Source organism: Opisthocomus hoazin, chromosome 6 (assembly GCF_030867145.1).
Source record: "Opisthocomus hoazin isolate bOpiHoa1 chromosome 6, bOpiHoa1.hap1, whole genome shotgun sequence".
Taxonomy (NCBI): Eukaryota; Metazoa; Chordata; class Aves; order Opisthocomiformes; family Opisthocomidae; genus Opisthocomus; species Opisthocomus hoazin.
In genome coordinates, this window is record NC_134419.1 from 68,890,255 (window position 1) to 68,917,644 (window position 27,390).

The following is a 27,390-nucleotide window of genomic DNA, read 5'->3' on the forward strand; positions in this document are numbered from 1 at the left end:
TGGGGAGGCTGACGGGGCGGGAGGAGGCGGCGGCGACCCGGGGGTCACGCCGAGCACTTGTGCCGGGAAGAGACGGTGAGGGCGGGCTGAGCGACGGCAGGAGGCAGCGGGGCGGGCGCCTCCCCCATCCTTCGCAGACATGTACATCAAGCAGGTAAGGCGGCGGGCTCCAAGCCGCCCGTCTTGTGCGGTGCGGCCTGGGCCTCGCTGGGTCGGTTTGGCTCGGCCCTGCCCCGCCCCGGGGCTGGGGGATCGTCACCCTCCGGGCGAGTGGCATTGCCAGGTCCCAGCGCGCAGCAAGAGGCCCGCTGGCCGGTGGCGGGTCCCAAGGCCTTTGCTCGTTTCGCCGCTGTCCCGAGGCGAGGGGGGTTGGGGGGGTGGACCGCGGCCCTTGCTGAGGGGAATCGTCCCCGGCCCAGCCGCGGAGCAGGTCCGCCGCGCAGGCTGGCGGGTGCCTTTCCTCCCCCGGTTCCCGCGACCGGTTTCATTCATTGCCGCCGTGAAGCGGGGTTGCGGGGTGGCTCTTTTGCAGCCGGGGCTCGTCCGCGGGCCCTGTGGGAACGCTGTGGAGGGGGCAGCCCGGGTGTCCCGGCCCTCCAGGCGGGCCAGGCCGGGGGGCTCCTGCCCTCGCGGGGCTTCTCCGCAAATGGCTCTGCTCAGCTGTCAGGCGGCATCTTTCAGCTGCTAAAGTTGTGGGTTCTCTTGGGTTTTTATTTTGGTGGTGTTTTTTTTTTTTCTAATCTGCATGTGGTTTCAGTGGGGAAATGTGACTGTATTTGGGGTTTCACTTCAAACTGGTTTTGTCTGCCCCATCCCCCGGGAGAAACAACAGATAGTGTTGGTATTGGGGTGATGCCTTAGGCCCCCGGGCATGGACTGTTTAACCTATTATACCTCATCCTTGGCAAGCAATCCACAGCTAATGTTCAGTTAAAAAGAAGGTCCTTTGTGTGGACCATTTCCGAACAGTCTTCAGGATTGAGGCGATCATTAATGTTACTTCTGTAGCATATCCGTGCAGTCGTATTGCACGGTATAGTTGACTTTATGGCTGCTCTTAGACCACTGCTTGTCCATGTTCGTACGAAGCTTACTAGGATTCTCTTTCCTCAGTGGACTCAAAATTAACCTGGCTTTCTGACACCCTATGGGTATCTTTATTAAGAATACCTTATCATGTTTGAAAGTGCATGTTTTACATAAAAAGCAGGTTTTTATGAACTGTTTGTCTGACAAGGGAGTGTTTCAAATGCCTTGTGATCGAGTTAGTAAATCACTCTGTCATTGCAGGTGTGCACATTGCTTTAAAGTCTTTGAATAAGAATTCTTGTTCTCCAGATTTGAATTGCACAAAAGTATACAGAATCAGAGTAAGAAGTCTAAATTCAGTCAGAACAGACGAAACGAGTTTCATCTGGAAAAAAAAAAATTTAGGTGGTTGATAACCAGTACTGTTCTAGGAGCTATAGAAGAGAGCGTATCCGTTATTTTGTTGCCTTCCAGAAATCATTCCTGGAATTTGAAGACTAAAATAATTTAGGTCTTAATTCGAGGCTATACAAGGCAATAAAGAAGTTACAATGTTTCAGAGTATGTAGGATGGATGAAGTGAGAAACCATGTAGTAAAAAACTTTGAGAGCAGGGTAAAATGGTGTTCAGAGTCCACCTGTATCATACTCTTGTGGTGCCCCAGTATGCCGGTGGTAAAAGTTTGTGCTTCTGTAGTAATATCCAAGAAATAATGATTGGTTGTTTTTACCTTTTTGTAGAGGCTTTGAGGTTTTTATGAGAATAAAGTAGATTAATTATTCGGATCTGTATGTTTTTAGAATATGATAGGTAAACTGTAAAAGTACTAGAGACCAAACTTTTGCCCATTTTTTTAATTTTTTGTCTTGATGTCTGGTGAATTGGGAAGCAGCATTGTTTGCCAAATGTTGGTTTGGGGTTTTTTAAATTGTTGCGTATTTTTCAAAATCAGATTGAGTGACTATAGTTGCTGTGGCCTAGAGTTGGTGGCAAGACCTGAGTAAGATCTGACATTGCTGTTTTTCCTTTGAAAGCCACTGGTGCTGAGGCAGAGCTTGCTGTTACTGCAAAAGTCTCCATCTGGCAGATGAGGCAGACTGGTGTCTTAGGGGAGGTGGGGGTCTGTGTTCACAGCCACAGTGACTGGGTAGTCTTCAGTTAATACATTGTCTTAAACTCGCTTTCTGTGGTTTGGTCCATTACATTCTGAAATCCTTAATTACTTCCAATAAGGTTGCTTTGGATTTAGATCTGATTACAGGTCAGGTACTTAATGAGAACTGTAGCTTGCCTGAGGAGAAGGAGCACAGACAGTTCCAATTCAAAAAAGATTTAGATAAGCAAAGTGTTGGAGCAAGTGGCAGACCATTCCTTTTCCAAAATAGCTGCTGTTGCTTAGGTCTGATATTTGATGGTCAAGGATTAGTAATTTTCTGCCTACCCATATTCTTAGCTTCAGATTCCAACAGTGAAATTATTTTGCGAAGAGGATTTGACAAGGAAGAAGTAGTGCCTGGGAAGAGAATGACTCTGATTTCTGACCAAAAGTTAGTTAATGCCTTTTAAGTTTTATTTCATTTCAGTTTTTATGAACTCGAGTGTGTGATTTGCTGTCTGACATGGCATTTTCATTCACTATTTTTTTTTAAACCGTTAGTATTAAAGTGGTAAGAGGAGTTTTCTGTGGTAGCCCTGCATAATGGGCTGTCACATAGTGGGAGAAAGACTTAAGACCGAGCTTGACATGAATAAATCAGGGCTCTTTCTTCTGCCAGTCTTTTGTCTAGTGAAATTTATGGACAGGATTTTTCCCCACTGTTTGTGTAGCATGCTGATAGAATATTACATAATAGGAGTGTGGTTCTGAAGGTAGCTGTTTCTTGAGTTGCTCAGGTGCACAGTTAATGTAGGCTTTTGTAGTAGAGGGAAAAGGCTTGCTTTAATGTTTACGGTACTGCTTCTGTTTTTTTGGCTGAAGTTTTGTATGTGCTTCTTGGATACCAAGTGTCATGTCCATCTTCTGGAATACGGGCTGTTTTCATACCTGAAGATGTGAGAGAAACAATGACATGTTCAGAAAAATAGAAAATGGTGATGGAACCATAGACCTTACAAACAAACCAGCCTAAATAATTTCACATTCTAAACTTCAGCAGTAATAACATTGAAAAATGTCTTGTAAGACGTCTTGCTTTCTTCCTAACAGGTAATTCTTTAAGACAGCTATCATGGTGAAACAATGGCATTATTTTAACTATCTTTCTTCTGCTGGGGAAGAGCTGGGCGAATGACATAACAAATGTCGACTTTAGTCCTTTTGTAAGCGTTCCTGCTGAAAGATCTGCAAACATCGGAACTTTTCAGGTGGCTGCTGACTTGCTGATGTCTTACTGAGCACGGCAAGCCTGCTGTGTAGTCTTTCAGCACAACTTTAATGTTTAGGAAAGGTTGCTTAGTGCTGGGATGTGCCTGCTGGAAGTTGGCTCAATTTTGCTGCTGTGCAGAACTGCTGAAGTATTGGGATATTGTCACTCTGTACCTTGCATGTTACTTGGCCTGGCAAACCTCAAAATCACCGCTGAAATTGGGTAGTTGAAATTTAACATGCTGCTTCTAGGACTGCTTGCTGTGTGGCTCCTGAAGTCAGTTGTGTAGGTTTGTATTTGTCTATTTGGGAACCAAATTCACTAGAACCAAGATAGCGTGCTTTTTTAGTTTTCCCTTTAGGTTGCACAGTAAAACAAAGTAAGACTGTATTGCATGTAAAATAGGGAGTCTGATATAGTTTTTTGCAGTCTGCAGAACTTGCAAATAGAATTCTTATGCTGTATGTGGATTGCATTATAAAATTAAATATAAATCTGGCCCTACTAGGATAAGTGCTTGTTATATTTGGGTTTTCTTGCCTGTGTGTAATACTTCATGCAAATACATCTTTTTGTGTAGTTTTTTAAAAAGACTGTCAGAACTCTCTTGTTCGCTGTGCTTTCACCTAGATAAGTACCAGCATCTCTTGTGATCAGGGACAGATTTTTCTCCCCACAAGTGATGCTTTGGTGAGGGGCAAGTTTTATGACACAAGTGGCTGATCTTGAGCTGGAAGGATGAAGTGTGTGTGAGAAGGGTGGGGAAAATCAAATATATTTTAAGTGATGTAAATATTCTGTAAAATCTCATAGTTCAAAAACTGCTCAAGAATAGTGTTTTACTTTGTTTTAACTTTGTTAAAATAACAAGCTCTTCTCATTAGGTAATCATTCAGGGCTTTCGAAGCTACAGGGACCAAACCATTGTGGACCCATTCAGCTCAAAACACAACGTCATTGGTAAGTTCTGATACTTGTCTTTTAACACTAACTAGAGTTGCACTATTATTTCAGATGATGTTCACATTATAGGCAGAATATTAAAAACTATAAAGGGCTATTTGATGACTGTATTTTCTGTTTTGGAGACTTGTTTACAGTTGTCTGCAGCATATCGCAAGGCGTATTCCAGTTACAGCAACATAATGCTAACATTCAGTTTTACTGTGACAATGGTATATCAGAGTTTTCAGAAACTGAGTGAGGGCTGTAAACTAGTTCATATGTGCGGATCTCTATGAGCCAGACTCCCCTTTAAAGGCTGTCCTTACAGGAACAGCAGCAGAGAATTTGTATGGGATTCTTCTTTTTGTGTATGTGTGTAAATATGATGTTTTCTGATAAGTAAGCACACTAGCTACTATGAACTGCAGCAGAGAAGATGATCCTCTTTCTTCCAGCTTTGGAGGAATGAATTTATGGATTGTGGACTGGTAAAAAGTATAATACAAGTTCAAAATGTAGTTTAATAAAAAACACCTAGTCTAACAGCAAGTTGTTTTCCACCATTCTCACACCTCTTCGTATTTTTGCCCATGGATGCCTGGTACTGCCTTTTCATTCGCATTGATTTTAGTGATTGTGCAGCAACTTTGAGACTGCTGACCCAACAGAAAACAGTCAGTTTTGGACATAAAAACTTAGTAGTCAGGATTTACTCTGGAGGGCATGTAGGCAGGAAGGGATGAAAAGCCTTGGGATGCTCGTTGCTGCTGAAATTAATACAGTAGGTGCTGACCTTAAAGGTAATGCTGAAACACATCAGAATGAATGCTGAATTTACTGTATGTTAGCATAGTGCAGTGTTTTTATACCTTTATTTTTTAAATAGAAATAGTACTACTTAAATTTTTTTTAAAACAAAGCATTGCTGAATTAGCAAGTGGAGTATTAAGAAGTCCATACTCTACCTGAAGTTCATGCAGTCAACCTGAAAGTACAGGCAAGTGATTTCCTCTGGTTAAATATAAAAAATGGATGCCAGAACCAGAAGTAGTGGATTTAGGTCTACTGTTTGTATCCCACTGGGAGATCGGCATGAAAAAGAAAAGGATGGGAATAAATAGGGTTGGTTTAACCGTTATTCTCATTGTGGAATAGTGTTGGAGTTGGTAAGTCATTGTAATGTGTTTGAGTGGGGAAAAGACTGCTCTCTTGTTCTCAGACAATGACGAAGTGATCCACCTACGAAGTTTGCCTTTTTCCCTTGAGTTTTTATTTGGCTGTGTTATATTTGGGTTCTGTTCTTGAATATTTATATGCAAAAGTTAGTGTACATTGCAATGTTAACTTACGTCAAGTTGAGGTTGTACTATGTGTTTTAATTTTCAGTGGGAAGAAATGGATCTGGAAAAAGCAACTTCTTTTATGGTAGGCATGGATTTCTTAATATGATAACATAACCAAGGTTGTTTTTTTTTGCCAGAAGTTGGTTTACCAGATGTTCCTCCTCAACAAGGATTGACAGATTGGTCAGTACTTGACAATGATAAAAGGCAGATCTCAATCCACTTGTTTAATACTTACCTCCAGTTTTTTTCCCCACTGTTCAACTTCTCTTACTAAGGGCCCTCTAAAATTTTTTAAATGGCAGAAAAGTATTTACAGGAGGAAACTGATTCTAAAAGTCACCCACCTTGAAAGCTGATTGTGATGTTTGCAGTTACTTTAGACATTCTTAGTGGCTAAATTCTGAGTCTTTAGCAGTATGGTATGGCACAGCTTATACAACCTTTTAACTTGCAGTTATGAGGGGTACTTTGTGGGGTGGGAGCATCAGTGGAGGAACAGAGATGCTATCCAGAGGTCATAGTGGTCTTTGTGATGGTGGTCTTTATAAATTGGCAAGTGTTAAGTATTGTAGCAGTATTTTTGACCCAGCCTGTGTGCTGTGTATTTGTGGAGGAAAGCTCATGAACCCCTACTTGTGCAGCAGTGTTAATGCTTATGCAGTGAACTAGTAAGGTGGCAACAATGAGACTTCTTCAGAGAAGTTCTAGTGCACAGCAGGCCGAGTGATAAAGATCCAGCAGGTTTTTAATGAAGAAGTATTGTAAGTTAGCAATGGCATGACTGTACTATACAACAGTAACATAGAATATTTTGAATTAAAGAAATTGCTGCATATCTCCCTAAAGTAAAGAATAGATGTTCTGTTTCTTTACTATTTTATTACAGCAATTCAGTTTGTCCTCAGTGATGAGTTCAGTCATCTTCGCCCAGAGCAGAGACTGGCTTTGTTGCATGTAAGTAAAGGTGTATATCGACAAGACTAAAGCTAATGCATTTGAATGTTACTACAAAAATGGTAAATTGCTGGGCTGTGGATATTTTGAGACAATTATTTTGTAAGTATCCTTAACATTTTTTGTTTCCCTTTGGCAAAGTGGAATATATTACAGAGTAATACATTAGGCTGATAATGCACACTGGTGATTGTGTATCCAGGATTTTCAGAAACAAAAATGTATGTACCTACATAAATGGTCTTGACTGTCAAATCCTTGGAAGGAAAAGGGAAGTGGGATTGTCAGGGAAAGGGGGAGATAAATGGGTTCAAAATCCTTCTAAGGTGGGAATTTTCTAACCAAAATATCTTCTTTCTTAGGAAGGTACAGGTCCTCGTGTCATTTCAGCGTTTGTGGAAATTATTTTTGACAATTCGGACAACAGGTTACCGGTAAGTTGAATGCACTACTTCAGAAATAGGTGATCACTTTGGACTCTAGTATCTCAGTATTACAGAAGTCTTCAGTATGGTAACTGTTTTTCAGTCAGTTCTGGTAGAAAGTGCTATAAACATTCTAGATTAGTTATACATACCTACTGCAAGCAGTTAAATTTACTGGGTTTTCTTTTCTTAAGATTGATAAAGAGGAAGTCTCACTTCGCAGAGTCATTGGAGCCAAGAAGGACCAATATTTCTTAGACAAGAAAATGGTGACGTAGGTATTTCTTTTCCTTAGCTGAATGAGACTAGTAGTATTTCTGTAAAATTATCTAGTCACACCGAACACTTGCATCTCTAGCCTGAAATAAATTAATTCTCAGGAGGTCCATGAGCCATACTAATTTAGTTGTGTAATACTGAGTACCGGTAGTTTGGCAGCAAGGACATCAGTCTTTGTGCAGTAGACAGCAGACTTTGAATTTACAGCTTAATTAATTCATTAACATGGTGTTTAACTGCTTATATAATATTTATTTCAGGGCTTTTTGAAATAGAAGAGTTGTTTCATATCTTTCCTTATGATATCTTTACCTGTATTTGCCTCCTCTTTGTTTCAAGGTGCTTCTTAATCTCTTTCCAACACTGTAGTATTTTACATATTTTCCATTATTATTCTCTCATTTTAGAATTGGCTATTATCAAAAAAGAAGCTTCTTTAAACAGCATGCGTTGCACACAGTGATTTTAGTATGTGATGTATAGTTGTGGTACTTTACTGAATTTTTACAGCTGTCACTTTTACAGTAAGTGTTTTTAATAGATTTGCAATAACATTTCAGGAAAAATGATGTGATGAATCTTCTTGAAAGTGCTGGATTTTCTCGCAGTAATCCCTACTATATTGTCAAGCAAGGAAAGGTAAGATTCTTTTTCGCAAAGTGGAAGAAATCACTATCAAGAGTAGCATTTTTCATGGATGCCAAACTTAGTTCAGTTATTGCAGAAGTAAACCAAAATCTAAATCCATTTAGTTTGAAACAGTTTTTGTAGATGCTTTTGCAAATATTTCTGGTTTAGTAGTTTATGTTGATTTTAAGAAGAAAGTTTTAATGTCTGTAATGTTGGTATTTAGACGTTTGGGGTTTTTTATGTTAATCTTTGCAGTTGTGTGCTTTTCTGTGTGCTTAAATACAAAGGAAACTTATTTCCTATGACTGTTTCAGTGTAAATTCATAGATTTCTGGGCCTTAAAATGAGGCAATAAAGTAATTGTAGAGAATTTTAAGAACTAAAAATACTGTCAGTGGAGGATGAATGGAAAATGTGGAAGCAGGAAAAGTGAACACACAGTAGGGAAAGGGCTCGCAGCATGGCCTGTATTAACTGGTCTTCCAAGACCCAGGCATGAATCATAGAATCATTTGGGTTGGAAGGGACCTTTAGAGGTCACCTAGCCCAACCCCCCTGCAGTGAGCAGGGACATCTTCAACTCGATCACGTTGCTCAGAGCCCCGACCAACCTGGCCTTGAATGTTTCCAGGGGTGAGGCCTCCACTACCTCTCTGGGCAACCCATTGCAGTGTGTCACCACCCTCATTGGAAAAAATTTCTTCCTTCTGTCCAGTCTAAATCTACCCTTGCTTGGTTTAAAACCTTTACTCCTTGTCCTGTCACAATAGGCCTTGCTAAAAAGATTTTCCCCATCTTTCCTATAGGCTCTCCTTAAGTACTGGAAGGCCTCAATAAGGTCTTACCAGAGCTTTCAGAGAAGACCTAGGTCTGAAGACAAAGGACAGGTTACTTGTAATGGCTCACAGGGTGGGGCATCATGGAGACACTGATAACTGGCAGCTCCAAAAGATTATTGAAAGACATACTTAACAGGGGAATGCAGGAGACCTGAGGAGCACTTAATGGCAGAAGTGCTGACCCAACAGTACAGTTGCTCAGATGTTTATCAGGATAAAGTTTCCTATACAGCTGAACATGTGTATTTGGAAGAAGCAACTGCAGCTGGAAACTCACTTGTGTTTAGTAGTGGGTATTGGTGCACATGACTTACAGCCAAAATACACATACTGGTTTTAATAGAATACAAATTAGAAACAGTTACCTCATAGAAGGATGCAACCACTGCAATTCTATTGAAGGAAAGTGAGTTTTACATTGGGTTTAATTGTATGACTGATTTAATGTTGGATTAATGAGTGTTAAATGACCTGAATTATTCTCAGATTTAGAACACCAACATTTTGGTGTGGTTTTATGGAGGTGTTTAAACTATTTGGTTTAGCGCCAGGACTTAAAGCCCAGGGTTGAGTTTCCCTAAACATAATTTTGAGCAGGTAATGATTTCTTCAGTTTGTCATACTAGTATTTTGAGTTTTAGCAGTATCTGGTAGCATTTGAAAACCAAAAAATTCATTACAAGCAGAATATTTGCCATCCTAAAGTAATTGTCTCAAAAGGAAAGCAGTATGGCATATACTAGGTGTCTGAATTCTCCTGCCAAAACCTCAGGCAAGCAGGCACAGCAAAAAAGGTGTAATCTTTGATCTGTTGTAGTTAGCCATACATCCAGAGCAGGCTATTCAAATCATAGGTCTTGAATTTTCAGATCAACCAGATGGCCACAGCTCCTGACTCTCAAAGGCTGAAATTACTAAGAGAAGTAGCTGGTACCAGAGTCTATGATGAACGTAAAGAGGAGAGTATTTCACTAATGAAAGAAACAGGTAAAAATAGTTTAAGAAATCAAAGTTTTATGCTACAGTAATTCCATTAACTCTTAAGGTTTATGTCTTTTTCAGTAAAGCTAGTTGCTAGATAGATTTTATTTGTGGTATGTTAAATGATACAGAGCATATCATATTTCTTTCCTGAATTTTAAATACCTCAAAAGGTTTAATAAGTGGCTTCATGTGTGGTTTTAGTAATAAAACTTTTTAGCTAGGCTAATGGGGATGTTTGTACCGTTTGAAATACGAGTGAGGTCAGCTGGCAGTGATTCAAAAATTGGGATGCCTACTGCTATGCAAACGCTAGCGTTTATGTAGTATAGTCTGTAGTTATTGTAAGTGTGTGAGCAAGAGAGTGCATGCTTGTGTTGCCTTACATAGCTGGTATCAGCAGGCCTGTTGTTAGGAGATTTTTTGGGGGAACTTCTGGACATGGGTTCTCCTTTTCAAATTTCATAACTGTTAACAAATAGCTAATCACTGGAGGAGATTCAGTAGCTTTAAAGGTGTGGGAATGTATTTGAAGTTCAGTTAAACATTCTATCTTGTCATCTTTTCTAAAGAGGGCAAGCGAGAGAAGATCAATGAGTTGTTGAAATACATTGAAGAACGACTGCATACCCTAGAAGAGGAGAAAGAAGAGCTGGCTCAGTACCAGAAATGGGATAAAATGAGAAGAGCGTTAGAATACACCATTTATAATCAGGAGCTTAATGAAACCCGAGCTAAGCTTGACGAGGTAAAATACCTTGGCTAATACGAAATATAACATCAGCTGTTGATGTGCTTTTTGTCAAGGTCTCCTTATATTCCTTGATAGAATCCTGTCAGTGTTCTTCACTACTTTTAACAAATTATTTTCTTTCTGGTACTACCACTAAAATGGAATCTCACTACTTAAGCTGTTGGTGATATTTCCGTACAGCTTTCTGCCAAACGAGAGACAAGTGGAGAGAAATCCAGGCAGCTGAGAGATGCACAGCAAGATGCTAGAGATAAAATGGAGGTAAAAATACTTTTAACAAGGCCTCTCCAGAAGTGTATTTTGCTTTGTGTTTGTTTTTTTGGGGGGGATTGGGAGGTGGTATCTAAAACAGTGTTAAATACTATTTTATGCTTTTATCCTGTTTGGAAACGGGAGAAGTTTTTCACATTTTTAATGTATCTTGATCTACATAATAACAATCTTGTGAGTTTTGATAGATACTGAAATGTATGTGCAGAGTTTAAGATACTGCATGCTTAAATTTGCATAGGAAATAGAACGGCAAGTTCGAGAACTGAAGACAAAGATTTCAGCAATGAAAGAAGAGAAGGAACAACTTAGTGCTGAAAGACAGGAGCAGATTAAACAGAGGACTAAATTAGAGCTGAAGGCTAAAGACTTGCAGGATGAATTAGCTGGCAACAGTGAACAAAGGGTATGTAACAGCGGTGAAGTCTTAAAATGTCATTGGCACGGAGTAGTATACTTGTACATTGAAGTTTTGAGTTTAGACGGTGGCCTTTCATTATTTTCTAAGGCTTGCTGGACAGATACCTTAGTTTTTAGTCATGTCTTTAGTGTGCTTCCAAGGAATGTAAACATAGACTCCTGTGTTATGATCCTGTATTTATCATCGTGCATGTTGCAAAATCAAGCACCTGTAATTATCTTGATCTTAGTTGCTGTGAGTTTTGGCAAAGAGGGTTTTGTTTGTGGCACTAATTTGAACTTGGTTATTTGGCATATACAGACCTTCCTTGCTTGCATAGTTAAGCTTTGTGAGAATGCTTGATTTCATCCCTCTTTGTATTTGGAACTGAATTAACTTCTGTTAAGTGTTGAAACAGTGTAGTATCAGATAAGCAATGGCATCTTGCAATCTTAGAATTACATTATTCTTTAGAAGTGTGTATTTATCTAAAAATACAGTTCTGGATATTACCTAACTTTAAATACTGCTTTGTCTGACTTGCAGAAAAGACTGTTAAAAGAGAGGCAAAAGCTTCTTGAGAAAATTGAGGAGAAGCAGAAAGAATTAGCAGAAACGGAGCCGAAATTCAACAGTGTAAAAGAAAAAGAAGAGAGGGGAATTGCTAGGTGTGTGGTATTCTACAACGTGGAGTCAAAGCATTTAAAAAAAAAAAAAACCAAGATACTATCAATACTATCCATCTGTGTAATGAACTCAGAGTTGTACTTGTTGCTTGAGAATGAGCTAGCTATATGTACTTACAGATGGTCTGTGAAAGCTCCTTTATGGTCGGGGGGAACAGTATTTGGTGAAATTAATTTTCACACTTAACCACTTTTGTGGGCTATTGTCGACTTTGTTTTGTGAAGTCTGGGTGATTTTATGGTTTATGACGTTCCTTTTCTTTTTGTTACTGATTTGGTACATAGAGCCTGATTTGGCACTCTCTGAAAATTCTTATGGTAATTCTTAATGTTTGCTCTTAAGAAGTTCAATATTTATTTATCATACAGCATGTCTTTCCCTTCACAAAATAGACTTGCACAGGCTACACAGGAAAGAACAGATCTTTACGCAAAACAAGGTCGAGGAAGCCAGTTCACTTCCAAAGAAGAAAGGGATAAGTGGATAAAGAAAGAACTGAAGTCTTTAGATCAAGCTATCAATGACAAGAAGCGGCAGATTGCAGCTATACACAAGGATTTAGAGGATACAGAGGCGAACAAGGAGAAAAATTTGGAACAGTACAGTGTAAGTTTTCAGCTTTCAGTATTTTTGAGAGAAGGGTTAAACAGTCTAGTCTTGGACAATTAGACTTTAGTGCCTGTTTATAAGGCAGATGAGACTTTCTGGTGGGTGCAGTCTTTTAAAAATGGATTATTGAAAACATCTGCAGATAAACTAAACTCCCTTTAGCACTGCATCTAACTTCACTCTATATGTTGACTTTCTGGTCCTTTCCCCAAAGTGTTTGGCCTGAGTTTGCAGGAAGAGACTTAGAGCTGCCTTGCTCTTGCCTGTGTTGAACATGGCATTTCATATAGATAACAAGTTGTTACGTTTTTAGAGATCCACATCGGTTATTTTCACTCTTCCCTTACTTTTGCTAAATAGAGTATCTTTTAAACTGTGCTGCAAGCGCTGCACCTTTGCACCATGATTGCAGCTAGTTAGAAGTTGGGTCCCTATCCACATTAGAAGACTAGTCTGTCTCCGTATTATCTGCGTAACTTTTAGATTTAATTTGCATTCAGAAATGGCTCTTACACTGCAAACAGAGCAGCACAATCCAAAAATACTGCTCTTGCTAGGAGCTACAGGCGTGAAAACCCTTGCGCTTATGGTGGGAAAGCATCCAATGCCAGTGCTGCTACCCTGCATGTGCTGATGGTGCAGTGTTCTTGGCCTTTGTGTAATGTATCTATTGAAATCAAGGATCAGTCGGGCAAAATCTGGGAAAGTAGTGGTACAAAGATGATGGTGGTCTGCTAAAATACTGTTTGGATGAGGCCCACATTAGCAAAGTAATCATGCTCAATGAGTTGGTGAATGAAAGAAATGGCATTTACCACTGACTGTTTGTAATTGTATGGCTCAGTAAGAATTCTGTAGAATTGAAGAGGTTAAATTTGAGGGGTGGCCTTTGATTCCTTTTATAAACATGTCTTGGTTTTCTTGTTCTTGAGGAAGGTCAGTTTATGCTTAGGCTAAGAGTTGTATAGCCTTTTGTTATTCAAAGGGGAGGTGTCTTGGGTGAACATGGTGGAGAGCTTTTGCAGAGTTAGGCTGGAAAAACTTGGCTGTGTTTTGAGAACACAGCTAGTCCTCCTGTACACGCATAACTGAAAACATTAACTGAGTGCTAGCCCTGAGCTGCTTTGAAAATGAGAAGTGTTAAATGAGCAAGAGGAGGACATGTCTGTGTGTTGGCTAAAACAGCATGCTGTTGACAGCAGCTGTGGTGAAGTACAGCTGGAGAGCAGGCTAAGATGTTTGACTAATAGCAGTATGGCATAGTACGCAAGACTAGTATGTATGTTCTTATCACAAACGTTATCACAGAGCGTGATAACACATAGTTATGTGTATGATAGTTACTGTTTTGATTCAGTTTCTTGCTGTGACTTAGTGAGTGGTTTCACTGTAATACTCAGATGCACAGTTCAACTCAGGGTCTGCCTTGCAGTCTACTTGATAACCTCACCTTGTTACTGCTCCCTTCCAAAGATGTATTCATCCTAAGTGCTTTTGCAATTTCTTGTAAATTGGTTAAAATGTTCGTAGGATTTTTTTCTGCATTTTAAGTAGCACTTTAGTATTGAATAAAGCAAAGATTTTTTTTAATATAGGGAGCTGTAGTTTCATACTGTTCTTTTCTTTGCGTTAGAAACTGGACCAGGATCTTAATGAAGTGAAGGCTCGTGTTGAAGAACTGGACAGAAAATACTATGAAGTGAAAAATAAAAAGGATGAACTACAGAGCGAAAGAAAGTTAGTAATTAATTGAAATATGTCTGAATCTCACTTAATGTGAAGGATCCCAACAGTGTAGTTGTTAACATAGCATGTAGGTATGTTTTTTAAATATAGCCATGTATGAACCCCTGCACTTCGCCTTCCCATTAGATTAGCAGTCTTTGAGAATAATAATAAAAAAAATCTTCAGACTTCATTCATACTTAAAATATTGTAATTATTTTTCTGTAGTTACCTGTGGAGAGAAGAGAATGCAGAACAACAAGCTCTCGCTGCAAAGCGGGAAGATTTAGAAAAGAAACAGCAGCTTCTCAGGGCAGCAACCGGAAAGGTAAGATACCTTGTATTTTAGAATTCCTTGTGGAAGCTTTCATTCTTATTCTTAAAGGACAATTCACAGTCATATCTGAAAGATATGACAGTTCTTTTGGTTATGGTCTTACCATCATAATTAAGATGGACAAGTTATATTTGTAAGCTGAGTTTTTCAAATACTTACACTGCTAGAACTACATGGAAATCAGTTTTGTAAGCTCAAAGTAATCGAGGAGAGGTAAGGAAACAGGGTAGAAATGGAATACTTCTAAAACATGTTCCGATTATATTTTTGCCTTAAAAAACCCCAAACAACAATAAAAATCAAACCTGACAAGTGAAAGACTCAAATATTTAGGTATCTTCTGTTAGAGCTGTAGGTCTGTTAGCAGGAACTTGGCGAGAAAGAAGGTTATGACTTTTCACAAAGTTAAAGCTGAAACGGATATTACTTCTACATCTTTCAACTGCAGTACAATAATGAGTTGTATTTTAACAGGCCATTTTGAATGGTATAGACAGCATAAACAAAGTTCTGGAGCACTTCCGTCGAAAAGGTATAAACCAGCATGTTCTAAATGGCTATCATGGCATTGTGATGAATAACTTTGAGTGTGAACCAGCTTTCTACACCTGTGTGGAAGTTACTGCAGGGAACAGGTAATTACATGCTCTTTAGTTTTACTTAAGTTAAAGCAGCTGGAGTGTTACAATTTAGTTGTTGATGCCTGTTGCTACTGAAAGTTTTATTATTTTGAACTTGAGCTCTTGTCCTTTTTTGTCAAAGTGCCTTCTATACAGTATGATCAAACTGCCACTCCTTTTCAGAAGGAACTAAGAATAATGCTGCCCATTTAACAATTAATCCTAGCTGCTCTTGATCTTGTCTAAAAACATCTAAAACAACACCACACAAAGACCCCAAAAAAGGCCCCAGACCCACACTCCTGACACTTACGAGGAGGATTGGTGGTGAGGCTGAGCTGTATTGAATAAAGTGGACGGAATCTTCTGGTGTGCAGAATTTGCCAGTGAGCAATGCTGATGTTTCAGTGATAACAATCAATAGGAATTACTTCATGTTAGAAAATCTGAAAAAATTTTCACTAGAAAATCTCATGGATAAGGATGATCTCTGAACTGTCAAAACCTGCTATTGAAAAGCTATCTGAAAAGATGTTGAGTGTTAATGAGGCTGTGTGTAATGTGTTCTAGAAGAAGTAAGTGCCTATTGGGTGATCCACCACTTCCTGCAGCATCTGACACTTCCAGTTAATTCAGATTGTCTTTTTGTGTGATCAGTCCTCTCTTCCAGTTCATGAGCAGTCATACCAATTCATGTTCTGATGAAATGTAGGTGGTGGCAGAAGGGCAGGAGGGAGGGCAAAGGTGACATGATCTTGCAAACTCACGTAGAAATGTTGATGCTACCACAATTTGAAATGCAGTCCCTCAAGTGAAACATCTGTGTCTGTGTGAACAAGGGTGTCTCTTCAAAGTACTTCACAGTTCTCTCTGGATCCTGTTGTGCCCCATAGTTTGGAAAAAGCAGTAACAAGCAAAATGTAGTTCAACTTGCAGAGGAAAGATCATTTACTTCAGTCGCTCTGATGCTACTCCCAGTCATGCACAGGGAGGTAGATGTGCTCTCTGTTGGTTGTGTACGGAGGCATAAGATGCACACTCTGTAAATCCATGCAAAGAGGGGTGAATACTGTGTATTGAAATGGTATGGAAGATGCAGGTTTGCAGTTGAACAAAAAAACGCTATGTACACAGTGACACTGTACGCATATTGAGCTGCTCTTGTGACTGGAGGGTGGAATGTAGAATTGTTGGCTGATTCCACTTTAGTGGAAGTGAATAGAGTATATCCATTTGCTTATTCTGAGGTGCAGACTTGAAGAGAAAACGCAGTGCAGCTTTATATTGATATGTTATGTAATGGTACCTGCATGCTTACTGTTCCCATACAAACACATTGGTGCTTTTAGCACAGTAAAGTTTTTCTTATTTCTTGGGCTTGTTAATTAGGTTGTTTTATCACATTGTGGATTCTGATGAGGTCAGTACAAAGATCCTAATGGAATTTAACAAAATGAACCTTCCTGGAGAAGTTACTTTCCTCCCTCTGAACAAGCTGGATGTTAGAGATACTGCTTATCCTGAGACTAATGTGAGTGAGGTTTTTTTGAACCTTCCTCTACTTCATAATTACAAAGCCTCGTATTTTGAATTGTCTGTATATATTGCTTATTGCCCGCCACTTGCTTTTTTGAATGTCTGCAGTGAAATACTGCTTCTAATGTATGCTTTTCAGCATACTTTCTTCCTAACAGCTATTTGCTCTTTAACATTTAACTTCACCTTACAAGTAAATAGGTGATACTTAGAAGAAGTAGAATTTTATTGTAACCTGGTAATTGTCTGAATTGCTGAATTGTAATTAAGCTGAAACACTGCCATGGACAAAAGCTGAAGATCTATGGACAATCTCTCAAAGTTATTGGAATTGAGTTGTGTTTTTATATTTAAAAATGCACAAATAAACCTTCAGTGACAAACATTTAAAAAGTAGTTCTGAAATACATTTCAGGAAAGTGTCTCCTCTTATTTAAAATTAAAAACAGTGGATTAATTGTGTAAATGTTAACTGCTTCCTACAGTAACATGGTATATTAAGTTTTTAAAAAATAGATTTTTTTTTTTTTTTTTTTTTCTCCTCAGATAAACATAGGGGAAAAAATAAATAGGAAACAATCAGACTTCTAGTGTCTTTGTTTTGGAAGGGCTTTACTAGTAAAACTGTCTTAACGTGTCCTGCTCCCTACAGAAAAGAATAATTTTTTTGAGGAAAAAAATTTACTGCTCATTTATTATACTCGACTTGTTTCAGTAGCAATTTAATATTCAGATGAGATTCCTGGCAGACTCTTAGTTGACTTAAGGCTCAAGCCTAGCTGTTAGAAGCTAAAATTGGAAAGTCTTGCACTTGATTTCCATGGAGTGTTTATGTGTTTGTCTTGGGAATGTTCAGTCAGTGTGTCATCCTACCAACTGACAGCTGTTGATTTCCAACGTATCATTCACAGCATTGTGCTTTGAGTTCAGGGTCTGACATCCTGTATGTAAATAACGGTATACACAGCTCCAGAAGTCTCCATTCTATAAGTTTATTGATTGTGGAGCCAGTATTAATATTCAGTGAATTGGAGATATGCTAAACTTAGAAATTCTTGGTACAAGGCTAGAGTGTATGCTATTTTTACTCTTGATGATAGTTTTTCTCCTTGATTCTCTTGAATTCTGTGAGTGAATTAGTTGCAATATACTTGCTGTATTTGTATCAATGTGTTCTTCTCATTAAAATCACTGTCACTTCAGGATGCTATTCCTATGATCAGTAAACTGAGATACAATCCAAGATTTGACAAAGCATTCAAACACGTTTTTGGAAAGACTCTAATTTGTCGTAGCATGGAGGTGTCTACCCAGTTGGCCAGAGCTTTCACTATGGATTGTATTACTCTGGAAGGTAAGTATTGCAATTTTATAAATTATTTATTATAAGAATGGGATCCATGGGAATGTGAGGCTCATTAAACGTGGTCTATTAGCGTTGTCAAAAGATTATTTTAAATAATACTATACTTGACTGAGATGTACAAGATTGCACTTAGTTAAGTACACAAATTGTTGAATTTTCTTACGATCTAAAAGTTAGTAATTTGTGTCTGCATCCTGAAAATTGTAAAGTAGATTAGGTTTGTATTCATCCAATTTAACAGGTGTTTGTTTTCCTGCAGTATTTATGGTGTTTTCCACAAACTTAAACGGGTGTTTAGGGTATGAATGTATGGCCTTAATTGCTGATTAGTGCAAGGTGAATTCTTTTGTGTACCAGACACACTTACATGTTACGTTCTCTGAAATAATCCGCATTTCATGTTATTGTCTGTCCTTGGAGGACAGATTTCTGGCAGGTTTATTGTTATCTTTTTGTTTCTTAAAGTCAGTCTGAAAAAATTCCTAAGGATGTCTGAGAAGGAAGTGATTAATTTTTTGGTAACGGCATACTCTACAAGCCACAGATGCTGGTGATTACTCAGTCTCTCTTTTGTTTTCTGCGACTTTTTTTTTTTTAAACTGGTAGTGCTAGGCGTTTGCATTTTTCCTTAATACAAGTATTTTTTTCCTTCAAGCTGCATGGTTTCAGAAGTTGATTGTGAAACAACAAAAAAAAATCAGCTAATGCTTGAAGGAGATTGTAGCAGTCTGTCTTGGTTTTGAGAAAGGAAATGCATTTTAAATTGAATACAGAAATAAACACTTCCCTGATTACTGTAAGCATACATACGTGATTCCTCATGCAGCACTTCTGTAGGTTAGTTGAAATGTTCTAGTTAATCTGCTAAACTGTACTGTAGAAACGGCTCTGAACATTATGGAGAGCATATAGCATGCAATTTGTAGTCTCATTCTGTTACGCTCCTAGGTGATCAAGTCAGCCATCGTGGTGCTTTGACTGGAGGTTATTACGATACAAGGAAATCTCGGCTTGAATTGCAAAAAGATGTCAGAAAAGCAGAAGAGGAACTTGGTGAACTTGAAGCAAAACTCAATGAAAACTTACGCAGAAACATTGAAAATATCCTTTTGTTCTTGTGGAAAGGTGGTGTGAGGACAAAGGCTTTGTTTTGCAGTTGCAGGAATAGATGAAAAACAATAGACTAACTTCTGTTTATGTTACTTATTAGCTGGGGCATTTGTTTTGACTGTTTGTGCAAATTGGTTCTATGTGTTACTGTAGGGGTTTTAGTAACAAAAAAACCCCAAAGATAAAACAGAAACAAAGAAAACCCCTGCATGTGAAAATTGGTGTACACAGTGAAAAGAACAGATTTTAATACATATCCATTGCATTCTTTTTTAAAGTCATTTTTAGATCAGTGCAACTACTTAAGAAATAGTTTTGATACCACTGCTGTTTAATTTTTTGTTAAAACTTCCATAATAGGGAAGCTTGACTGAAAAAGTAATTGAAGCACACCTTGTCCAGTGGTTTGCTTCAAAGAGTGGCTGGCACTGTAGGCTTCAGGAAAAACAAACTTTAGTGATCTGTCCCCATTTGAAATTTGATCTTCATTTTTAAAGCTTAGAGAAATGGTTAAACCCAAAACGATGAGGCTCTATTCCTTGTAGAGTTTGTTGTAGTACAACTACTATAACCTATAACCAGATATTCTTGTTAGCTGTATTAATCTTCACTGCCTCTTCTGACTCATGCTATATTTTTAGTACTTGTGTCCTGAATTGGTGTTACGTAGTCCACGTGTGCTGTGGGGAAGAGATGGAGAGCATTATATTATAATTAAGCATTGTATTACAATGAAACTCTTGAGTTGCTTGACAGTCTTCGTCTTTTCAGTCTCTTTGTACGAAAAGTCAAGTAACTCACCTTTTTTCTCTAAGCCCTTTAATGATACAGTGTCCTCTTGAGATCCAATATCTAGAATTCAGGGGCAAGGGAGGTTTATACAATTTTCTTCTCCATTATCCAGGTCATTCTGTCCTCTGACCTGAGCTCCTTTGTCTTTTGACCTGCAGCAGTGCATGAGAGACATTTTTTGGGCAGCAGATAAGAAGAACACGGAAGCCTGTGCTTAGATCCACAGCTGATTAGCAAAATATGTACCTATGTCTTGTTAAGTCAGTGGAAGAATGTTGAAAATAGTCTGTTAAACGTGACTTAGACTGAATTTGCCAGCTGGCTTTACATACACCACCAGTAATGAATATCTTTCACCCTTCTTATTGTTAGCTGTAAGCAATGTGCAGGATCCAATTTGTGTATCTACAATTAAGTATTTAAGTGTGGCATTTGCTCCTTCCTTAGATCTTCTTTTTTAAACTAGAGATATGTAGTCATATGGTTTTAAAAGGATTTGTGCAGAAACTAATTTTAACACTAATCCCAGTGTGCATTGTACAACTAGCCTGCTTTTTGTACCTAGAAATGGGAGCCTGAATTCCTACCGCTGGTAGTGAAATTCCGCAGTTAGTTAGACACTTTGGCTTCAGTATAACTTAACTTTTAACCAGGACTGCTGTTTTGGAACTGACATATCTTTCTTGCTATCATTTAAGTAAAAAATCTTTAGGCCTGGGTTTCTTTTTGAGGTTGGATCTGTAGGGGCTGTGGGTCAAATACTCTGTGGCATACCCTTTGGCTGTGGTAGATCAGTGACTGTAATAAGAGCTGTTACTGCAGTCTGACAGTAAATTTTGGAACATAACACAAACAGACCTCAGTTGTTTTGAAAGTAAAGTGTCCATTCCTGCTGACTTCCTGTTCTGTATCTCATTCACTTTTCCCAAAATGTTTTAAGTATGTAGTGAAGTGGTTTACTGTAACCTTTGCTTAGGGGAATTACTGAATTTTTTAGGGCATTTAAGTTGATGTAGTGGTAAAATAGACACTGTAGTAGGAGTAACATGATGTTATCGATGCAACGTAAATTAAAACAGAATCTTCTGCAAGCTCTGCACTGTGACTTAAGCCATTGTATCAAAATTAGCACAAACAAATTACACTTGTTGCCTCAGAATTGAGTAAGGGATAATTGTATTGATCCAGTATTTCTTCTTAAATGTAGCCATCTGCTCTTCTATATTTTGTCAGATTGGAGTGTTCCTTACAAGTTCAAATGTATCCCTGTGTTCTTCTGAGTGCCATTTTGTAAAATTAACAGTGCTCAAGTTACTTTCATTGATGGTTCTTGATTTCGTATGTACAACTGAGTATTTTGATTTTGTGGGGTTTTTAGCTTGTTTGTTTTTTATTTTGGTGGCAGCTGAATATGCCAAACAGAATAAAAGTTGAAGGTACCGGTAGGTGTAAAATGCCTTTTAAAACAAGGACAGAGTTTTCCTTAGCCCATGGTATGGATTAATAATGAGATTGACCAGCTAATGAACCAAATGCAGCAAATTGAGACACAGCAGAGAAAGTTCAAAGCCTCTCGAGACAGTATCTTGTCAGAGATGAAAATGCTGAAGGAGAAAAGGCAGCAGTCTGAAAAGACATTTATGCCTAAGGTATAGTATGGGCATATTGAAAGCTATTACTGGTTTTGTAGTAATTGTTTCATTAATATTACTGATAAACTTGCATTCCCTTCTGGTTAACATCATGATATGAAATACGAAGAGGTGACTAGAGGTGTCACAAAAATATGTTTAGGTAAACAGAACAGTGAAATTTGTATAAATACACAGATGGCTTTGAGGGCTAATTCTGTCTACTATCTGTTCCATAGCAACGCAGTTTGCAGAGCCTGGAGGCAAGTTTACATGCTATGGAGTCCACTAGAGAATCGTTAAAAGCAGAACTGGGGACTGATTTGTTGTCTCAGCTCAGTCTTGAAGATCAGAAACGTGTGGATGCTCTTAATGATGAAATTCGACAACTACAGCAAGTAAGGAAATGAAAATGTCGTGTCATTAAATATGGTACCTTTCTTGCAAATAAACTTACTTGTGTCCTTTTGTATGAAAAGTCACTTATGAATATAGTATAATTAAAGTAGTGTTTTATCAGTAGTAAGTAGGCATGTTTGGAGTTTTCTCATCTGCAAAGTGTATTTGCATGTTTTTCTCAAATGCAGGGTGAATTTTACTAGCTGTATTGTGTGAGAATTATGGCTATTTGTGATAGAATCATTACAGTTTCCTTGCTCCTGCTCTTGGACTTTACAGCAATAACTACAAATAGATATCGTCTGAACAACCTGATCTAGTGGAAAGTGTCCCTGCCCGTGGCAGGGGGTAGAAGTAGATGATCTGTAAGGTCTCTTCCAATCCAACCATTCTATGATTCTGTGAAGGGAATGATGCACAGTGTGGGAAAATAAAACAATGCCTTTAAGCTTGTGGTAGATGACACAAAAACAAAGGTTATGTCTGACACCCATGTCATTGAAAAAACACTACTTAAGTATACTTGCTAAAGCTCTTCTGGGTTAAAGAATTGGCTTCAGGTGCTAATACAGTTTAAGAAGCTTAATGATTTGCTTGGTTGACTTTTACACTAGGCACCTGCAAAAATACTTACCATTTGGTTCTTTCTACCTGTTAACGTTAGAGCAACAGTCTGAAAAATTGTGTGATGTTTCAATACACAGAATTGTGTCAAGACTGGTTTTTTTTTTTGTTTAATTATTTTAACGAGGAAAAAATAGTTGTTTAGGAGTCACTTAAGGCAATTAATGTACTTCCCCCCCCAGGAAAACAGACAGCTTTTGAATGAGAGGATTAAACTAGAAGGCATTATCACAAGAGTTGAAACATATCTCAATGAGAATCTGAGAAAACGATTAGACCAAGTGGAACAAGTAAGGATTTTCTCTTAAATGTACTTTTGCAATCTGTTTTTGGTTTATTTCCAGCGTTTTAAGGTATTAATTTGTTTGATAAATACTCATTCGTTACCCTGCATTTTCTGTGATGGGTTTTGCTTCCCTGTATACAAGCTGAGTTGTGTTTTGCTTGCATTTCAGGACAGTATTTTAGACGTGTGAATATTTGACAGACATAGACTGTGCATTTAGAGTAGGATTTATGAGTAGGACCATTGTGATAGCAGATTTGTTTGAAAATGTAACTGTTCTCTAAAACACTACTGAAATATTTAATACAGTTATATGTAGAGTAGCAGAAGATAAGTTGTTTGTCTGTCTAGCTTATACTTCTGTTCTCCTCCATGCTGAAGCCTGGTGGCATTTACTTTGTCCCATAGGAACTGAATGAGCTTCGAGAAACAGAAGGTGGGACAGTTCTTACTGCCACAACATCAGAACTTGAGGCTATCAACAAACGAGTGAAAGATACGCTGGCACGGTCAGATGGTTGGTAGCATCATTTTTTTTGAAAGAAAATTCTGCAGGGTTTTGAAAGTTCACACATACCATATTTTGTTTAGAAGTAGACCATAATATGAGAAGTAATCATTAAATTCAAATATGCTATAGTAGTTAAATAGTGTGTAACAGCTTTTTTTGGAACTTGACTCAAAAGATAAGGGAAACAAGTTTGTGCATGTTGTACATTAAAAAGTATCCACAATTGCACACTGTAATACCAAGAAGTACATGTTGATGATAAGACATTGGCTTCAACACATAGTATTTTTGAAGCAACCTTCATACGAGCATGGTCTTGTGTAGTTGTTCTTGAATTCTGTCTAACATATCTAAAACTAAGTTGCTGTCAAGTAGGAGAGAGCATCTGTATGGCTCAGACTTTGTTTTGCTTCTCATTCTAGACTTCAGCGGGATGACCTTAGTATGTTTGGTTAGGTTTTTTGTAAGCTGTATATTCATGGGGAAGAAAAGACAGGGAATTTCAGCTTTTTGTCTTAAAATTAACTTTCTAGTCCATAATAGTAATAATTTTTTTCCTTTAGATTATCTTTTTGTTTCATAAATACTTGACTGGATAATTGCTGATTTTATGCTTGCATGTAAGACTTACCACTTTGGCTTTTGTGCCCTCACCCAATATATCAGATCTGGATAATTCTATTGACAAAACGGAAGCAGGAATTAAAGAGCTTCAAAAGAGCATGGAACGCTGGAAGAACATGGAAAAGGAGCACATGGATGCCATTAACCACGATACAAAAGAACTTGAAAAAATGACTAACAGACAAGGCATGCTTCTCAAGAAGAAAGAGGAATGTATGAAGAAAATCCGAGAGTTGGGCTCACTTCCCCAGGAGGCTTTTGAAAAGTATCAGACTTTAAGCTTAAAGCAGGTAAGTAGTTTGCTTAGTTTCATGACCTGAAGTGTTACTATCATTTACATCTTGAGTATTAACTATGGCTAGAATTGCAAGTCGCTTTGATACATTAATGTTTTCCATTTACAGTTATTCCGCAAACTGGAGCAGTGCAATACAGAGCTGAAGAAATACAGTCACGTTAATAAAAAAGCTTTAGATCAGTTTGTGAATTTCTCAGAGCAGAAGGAAAAATTGATAAAAAGACAAGAAGAACTGGATAGGGGCTACAAATCTATCATGGAGCTGATGAATGTCCTTGAACTCAGGAAATATGAGGCTATTCAGCTGACTTTCAAACAGGTAACAAAACAGCAACAATTGTAAAGACAGTGGTGTTGAAATCAAATTGTCCTATTATGTGGCAGCTATATGGGAAGAAGCAGTTAAGTACATCTATTCTGTAATAGTAGGAGGCAGTATCATGTAGCTTGAGCTTTTTTAGATACTGAAAAAGAAACAGGCTACGATTTTAAATAGGTGCTCAGCTTGGTTGTATTAGAACTCTAGTTTTTCTTTAAACCTCTTAAAGGCTTCCTTTCTGGTGAATCTCATTGTACTACATACAGTCCTTTCTGGGGAATGTCTGGTAAAAAATCCTGGACAAAATCCATTCTCCAGATATAGTGAAAGTGATTCCTAATGTTAACAAAGGATCTGAACTACAAAGTGTGTGAAGTCTTCTCTTAAAAGGTCGCTTGCTTAACTGAGATCTCATCTGAAGTTTAGTGAAATCAATCATGCTTGCTTTTGCTGCTGTTTTATGCTTTAATTCTACCATTTTCTTGACAAAAATTGTGAAAATTCTCATATTACAAGAACAGTTGGCTTAAGTGTTTTTAAACCAAGTTCTGTATAGCGCGTATGGTTCTCACCTCTGCTTGAGAGTGAATGTGGATCTCTCCTTTGAAGCAGATACTTAGTGTGATCGTGTGAAAACAGCTGTTGTCTGCATTTGATTTCAAGGTGTGAAAATGAGCTGGTGTATTGACCGTTTCTTTTTTAGGTGTCAAAAAATTTCAGTGAAGTATTCCAGAAGTTAGTCCCTGGTGGCAAGGCCACGTTAGTGATGAAGAAGGGAGATGTGGAGGGCAACCAGTCCCAGGATGAAGGTGAAGGCAGCACCGAGAGTGAAAGAGGATCTGGATCTCAGAGCAGTGTTCCATCTGTAGACCAGTTCACTGGAGTTGGCATAAGGGTAAAGAAAAAATATTTGTGTTTCAGTACTCCAAATATTCATTTAAATTGCATTTTAACTATATTTTTTAAAGTCCATGTTTAATTGATCCTGTTTGTTTGCTATAGTAGCAAGTGATGTTGCGGTTTAATATATTGAAATCATTTGGCTGTTGCATTGTTTCTCAGGTATCGTTCACAGGGAAGCAGGGCGAAATGAGAGAGATGCAGCAACTGTCAGGTGGACAGAAATCCTTAGTGGCCCTAGCCCTGATATTTGCTATCCAGAAATGTGATCCAGCTCCATTTTACTTGTTTGATGAAATCGACCAAGCCTTGGATGCTCAGCACAGAAAAGCTGTTTCAGGTAACTGACTACCTTTATTCAACTTTAATGTGATTGAAGGTGATAGTCTGTCTTCTCATGCTTGAGCTTTTAATCATAAAGGCACATTTCTGAGTATCCCCAACATGTGTGTTAGATTTTAACTTTGTGCCTTCTGAAGCTTGCGTGAACGTGGTTTTAGGTAGAAGCTCTGTGTTGTTGACTGCATCTAAAGGGTCGCCTTACTACACTTCAGTGTGGTGGAAATAGTCCTGTTTTGAAGTGTAATTTGATTTTGAAAATCAACTTGTATCTCATTGCATTGTTGGAAAAGTGCTTGTTCTGTTTTCCGTCGTAGCAAAATCAGTGGGTTATTAAACTTCTGAGTGGCTGAATTTGTCAGAGTTGATACTGGAACTAATGATAAAACGTAAAAGCCTGATGTGGACCCTTTCTTGATTTGTGGAGTGTTTTTGTTAACCAAAACCTCATTTTGAATAAGGAATAGCAAACTCTTCACCTGTTCCATATTAGGACCTGTCTCGCTTTATTGAAAAGATTACATTAATAAAGTACTTTTGTGTTCTTTTTCAGATATGATTATGGAACTAGCTGAACATGCTCAGTTTATTACAACAACTTTTAGGCCTGAACTGCTCGAGTCTGCTGACAAATTCTATGGTGTAAAATTCAGAAACAAGGTAAATAATGTTTTAGTTGTAGTGTTTACTGAGAACCTTACAAAGTTGTGCATTTGAGACTTGACTTAACAAGACTTCAAAGTGAATCAGTCTTATGTCATTGATGGATTTCTAGTTATATCACAGTCTTGTGTAACAGTTCTCTCCTTACTGAAAAAGAATTTAAATATCTACAGGTGTCCCTTGTCATGTTCTTTAAAGGAAATTAGAAATTTGTTACAGGCCTGTTGCTGAGTCCTGGAACCTTCAGAAATAAGTCTGCCTTATTCTGCAGGAGATACTGTAGTAACTGTATACTTCTTTTTGTTCCCCCAGGTTAGTCATATTGATGTGATCACAGCAGAAATGGCCAAAGACTTTGTAGAAGATGACACCACGCATGGTTAAACGAAGTTGTACTTACTGCTTGTTTGGAAGATGTGTATAGTGCTATGTTTATGCCAGGGACCTGTAAATTTAAAATACGAAGTATTTAGTCCTTGTTTAAAATAGTTTTTGAACATACATTTTAACCAAGACCCCAGAAGGCTTAGTTTCAAAGGAGCTTGAGTATCCACTTTGTCTCTGTTGCTGTATTTTATAAGATTATTGTTAATGTTACCTTTATACAGTACCTGTAGTTTGGAAATTTTATTCTCTTCCCTCAGATCTTTTGTAAAGTGTCTGTTGCTGTTTTAAAGCTTTTGAGAAAGTGCTAGCTATTCCTTCTTAAGTATAATTTTATCATTTATATTGCCTTACGTGGGTTTTTTTTAACGGCTTCAATTAAAATGATTGGTTTTATCGCTGTAACTTGTA

The 27,390-nt window shown here is 38.1% G+C and overlaps 1 protein-coding gene across 1 annotated transcript; it reads left to right on the forward strand.

The window, feature by feature from the left end:
- SMC3 (structural maintenance of chromosomes 3) lies at positions 1-27,390 on the forward strand. Its single transcript, XM_075423722.1, has 29 exons — positions 1-154; positions 4,281-4,356; positions 5,728-5,766; positions 6,574-6,641; positions 7,004-7,075; positions 7,261-7,340; positions 7,906-7,984; positions 9,684-9,801; positions 10,368-10,543; positions 10,730-10,810; positions 11,061-11,225; positions 11,766-11,887; positions 12,299-12,512; positions 14,149-14,252; positions 14,469-14,568; positions 15,052-15,212; positions 16,587-16,728; positions 17,937-18,087; positions 19,048-19,200; positions 21,499-21,650; positions 21,872-22,030; positions 22,838-22,945; positions 23,350-23,458; positions 24,119-24,366; positions 24,481-24,693; positions 25,397-25,588; positions 25,756-25,933; positions 26,486-26,592; positions 26,908-27,390. The coding sequence occupies exons 1-29, from the start codon at positions 140-142 to the stop codon at positions 26,977-26,979; spliced, it is 3,654 nt and encodes a 1,217-aa protein (XP_075279837.1). The 5' UTR covers positions 1-139; the 3' UTR covers positions 26,980-27,390.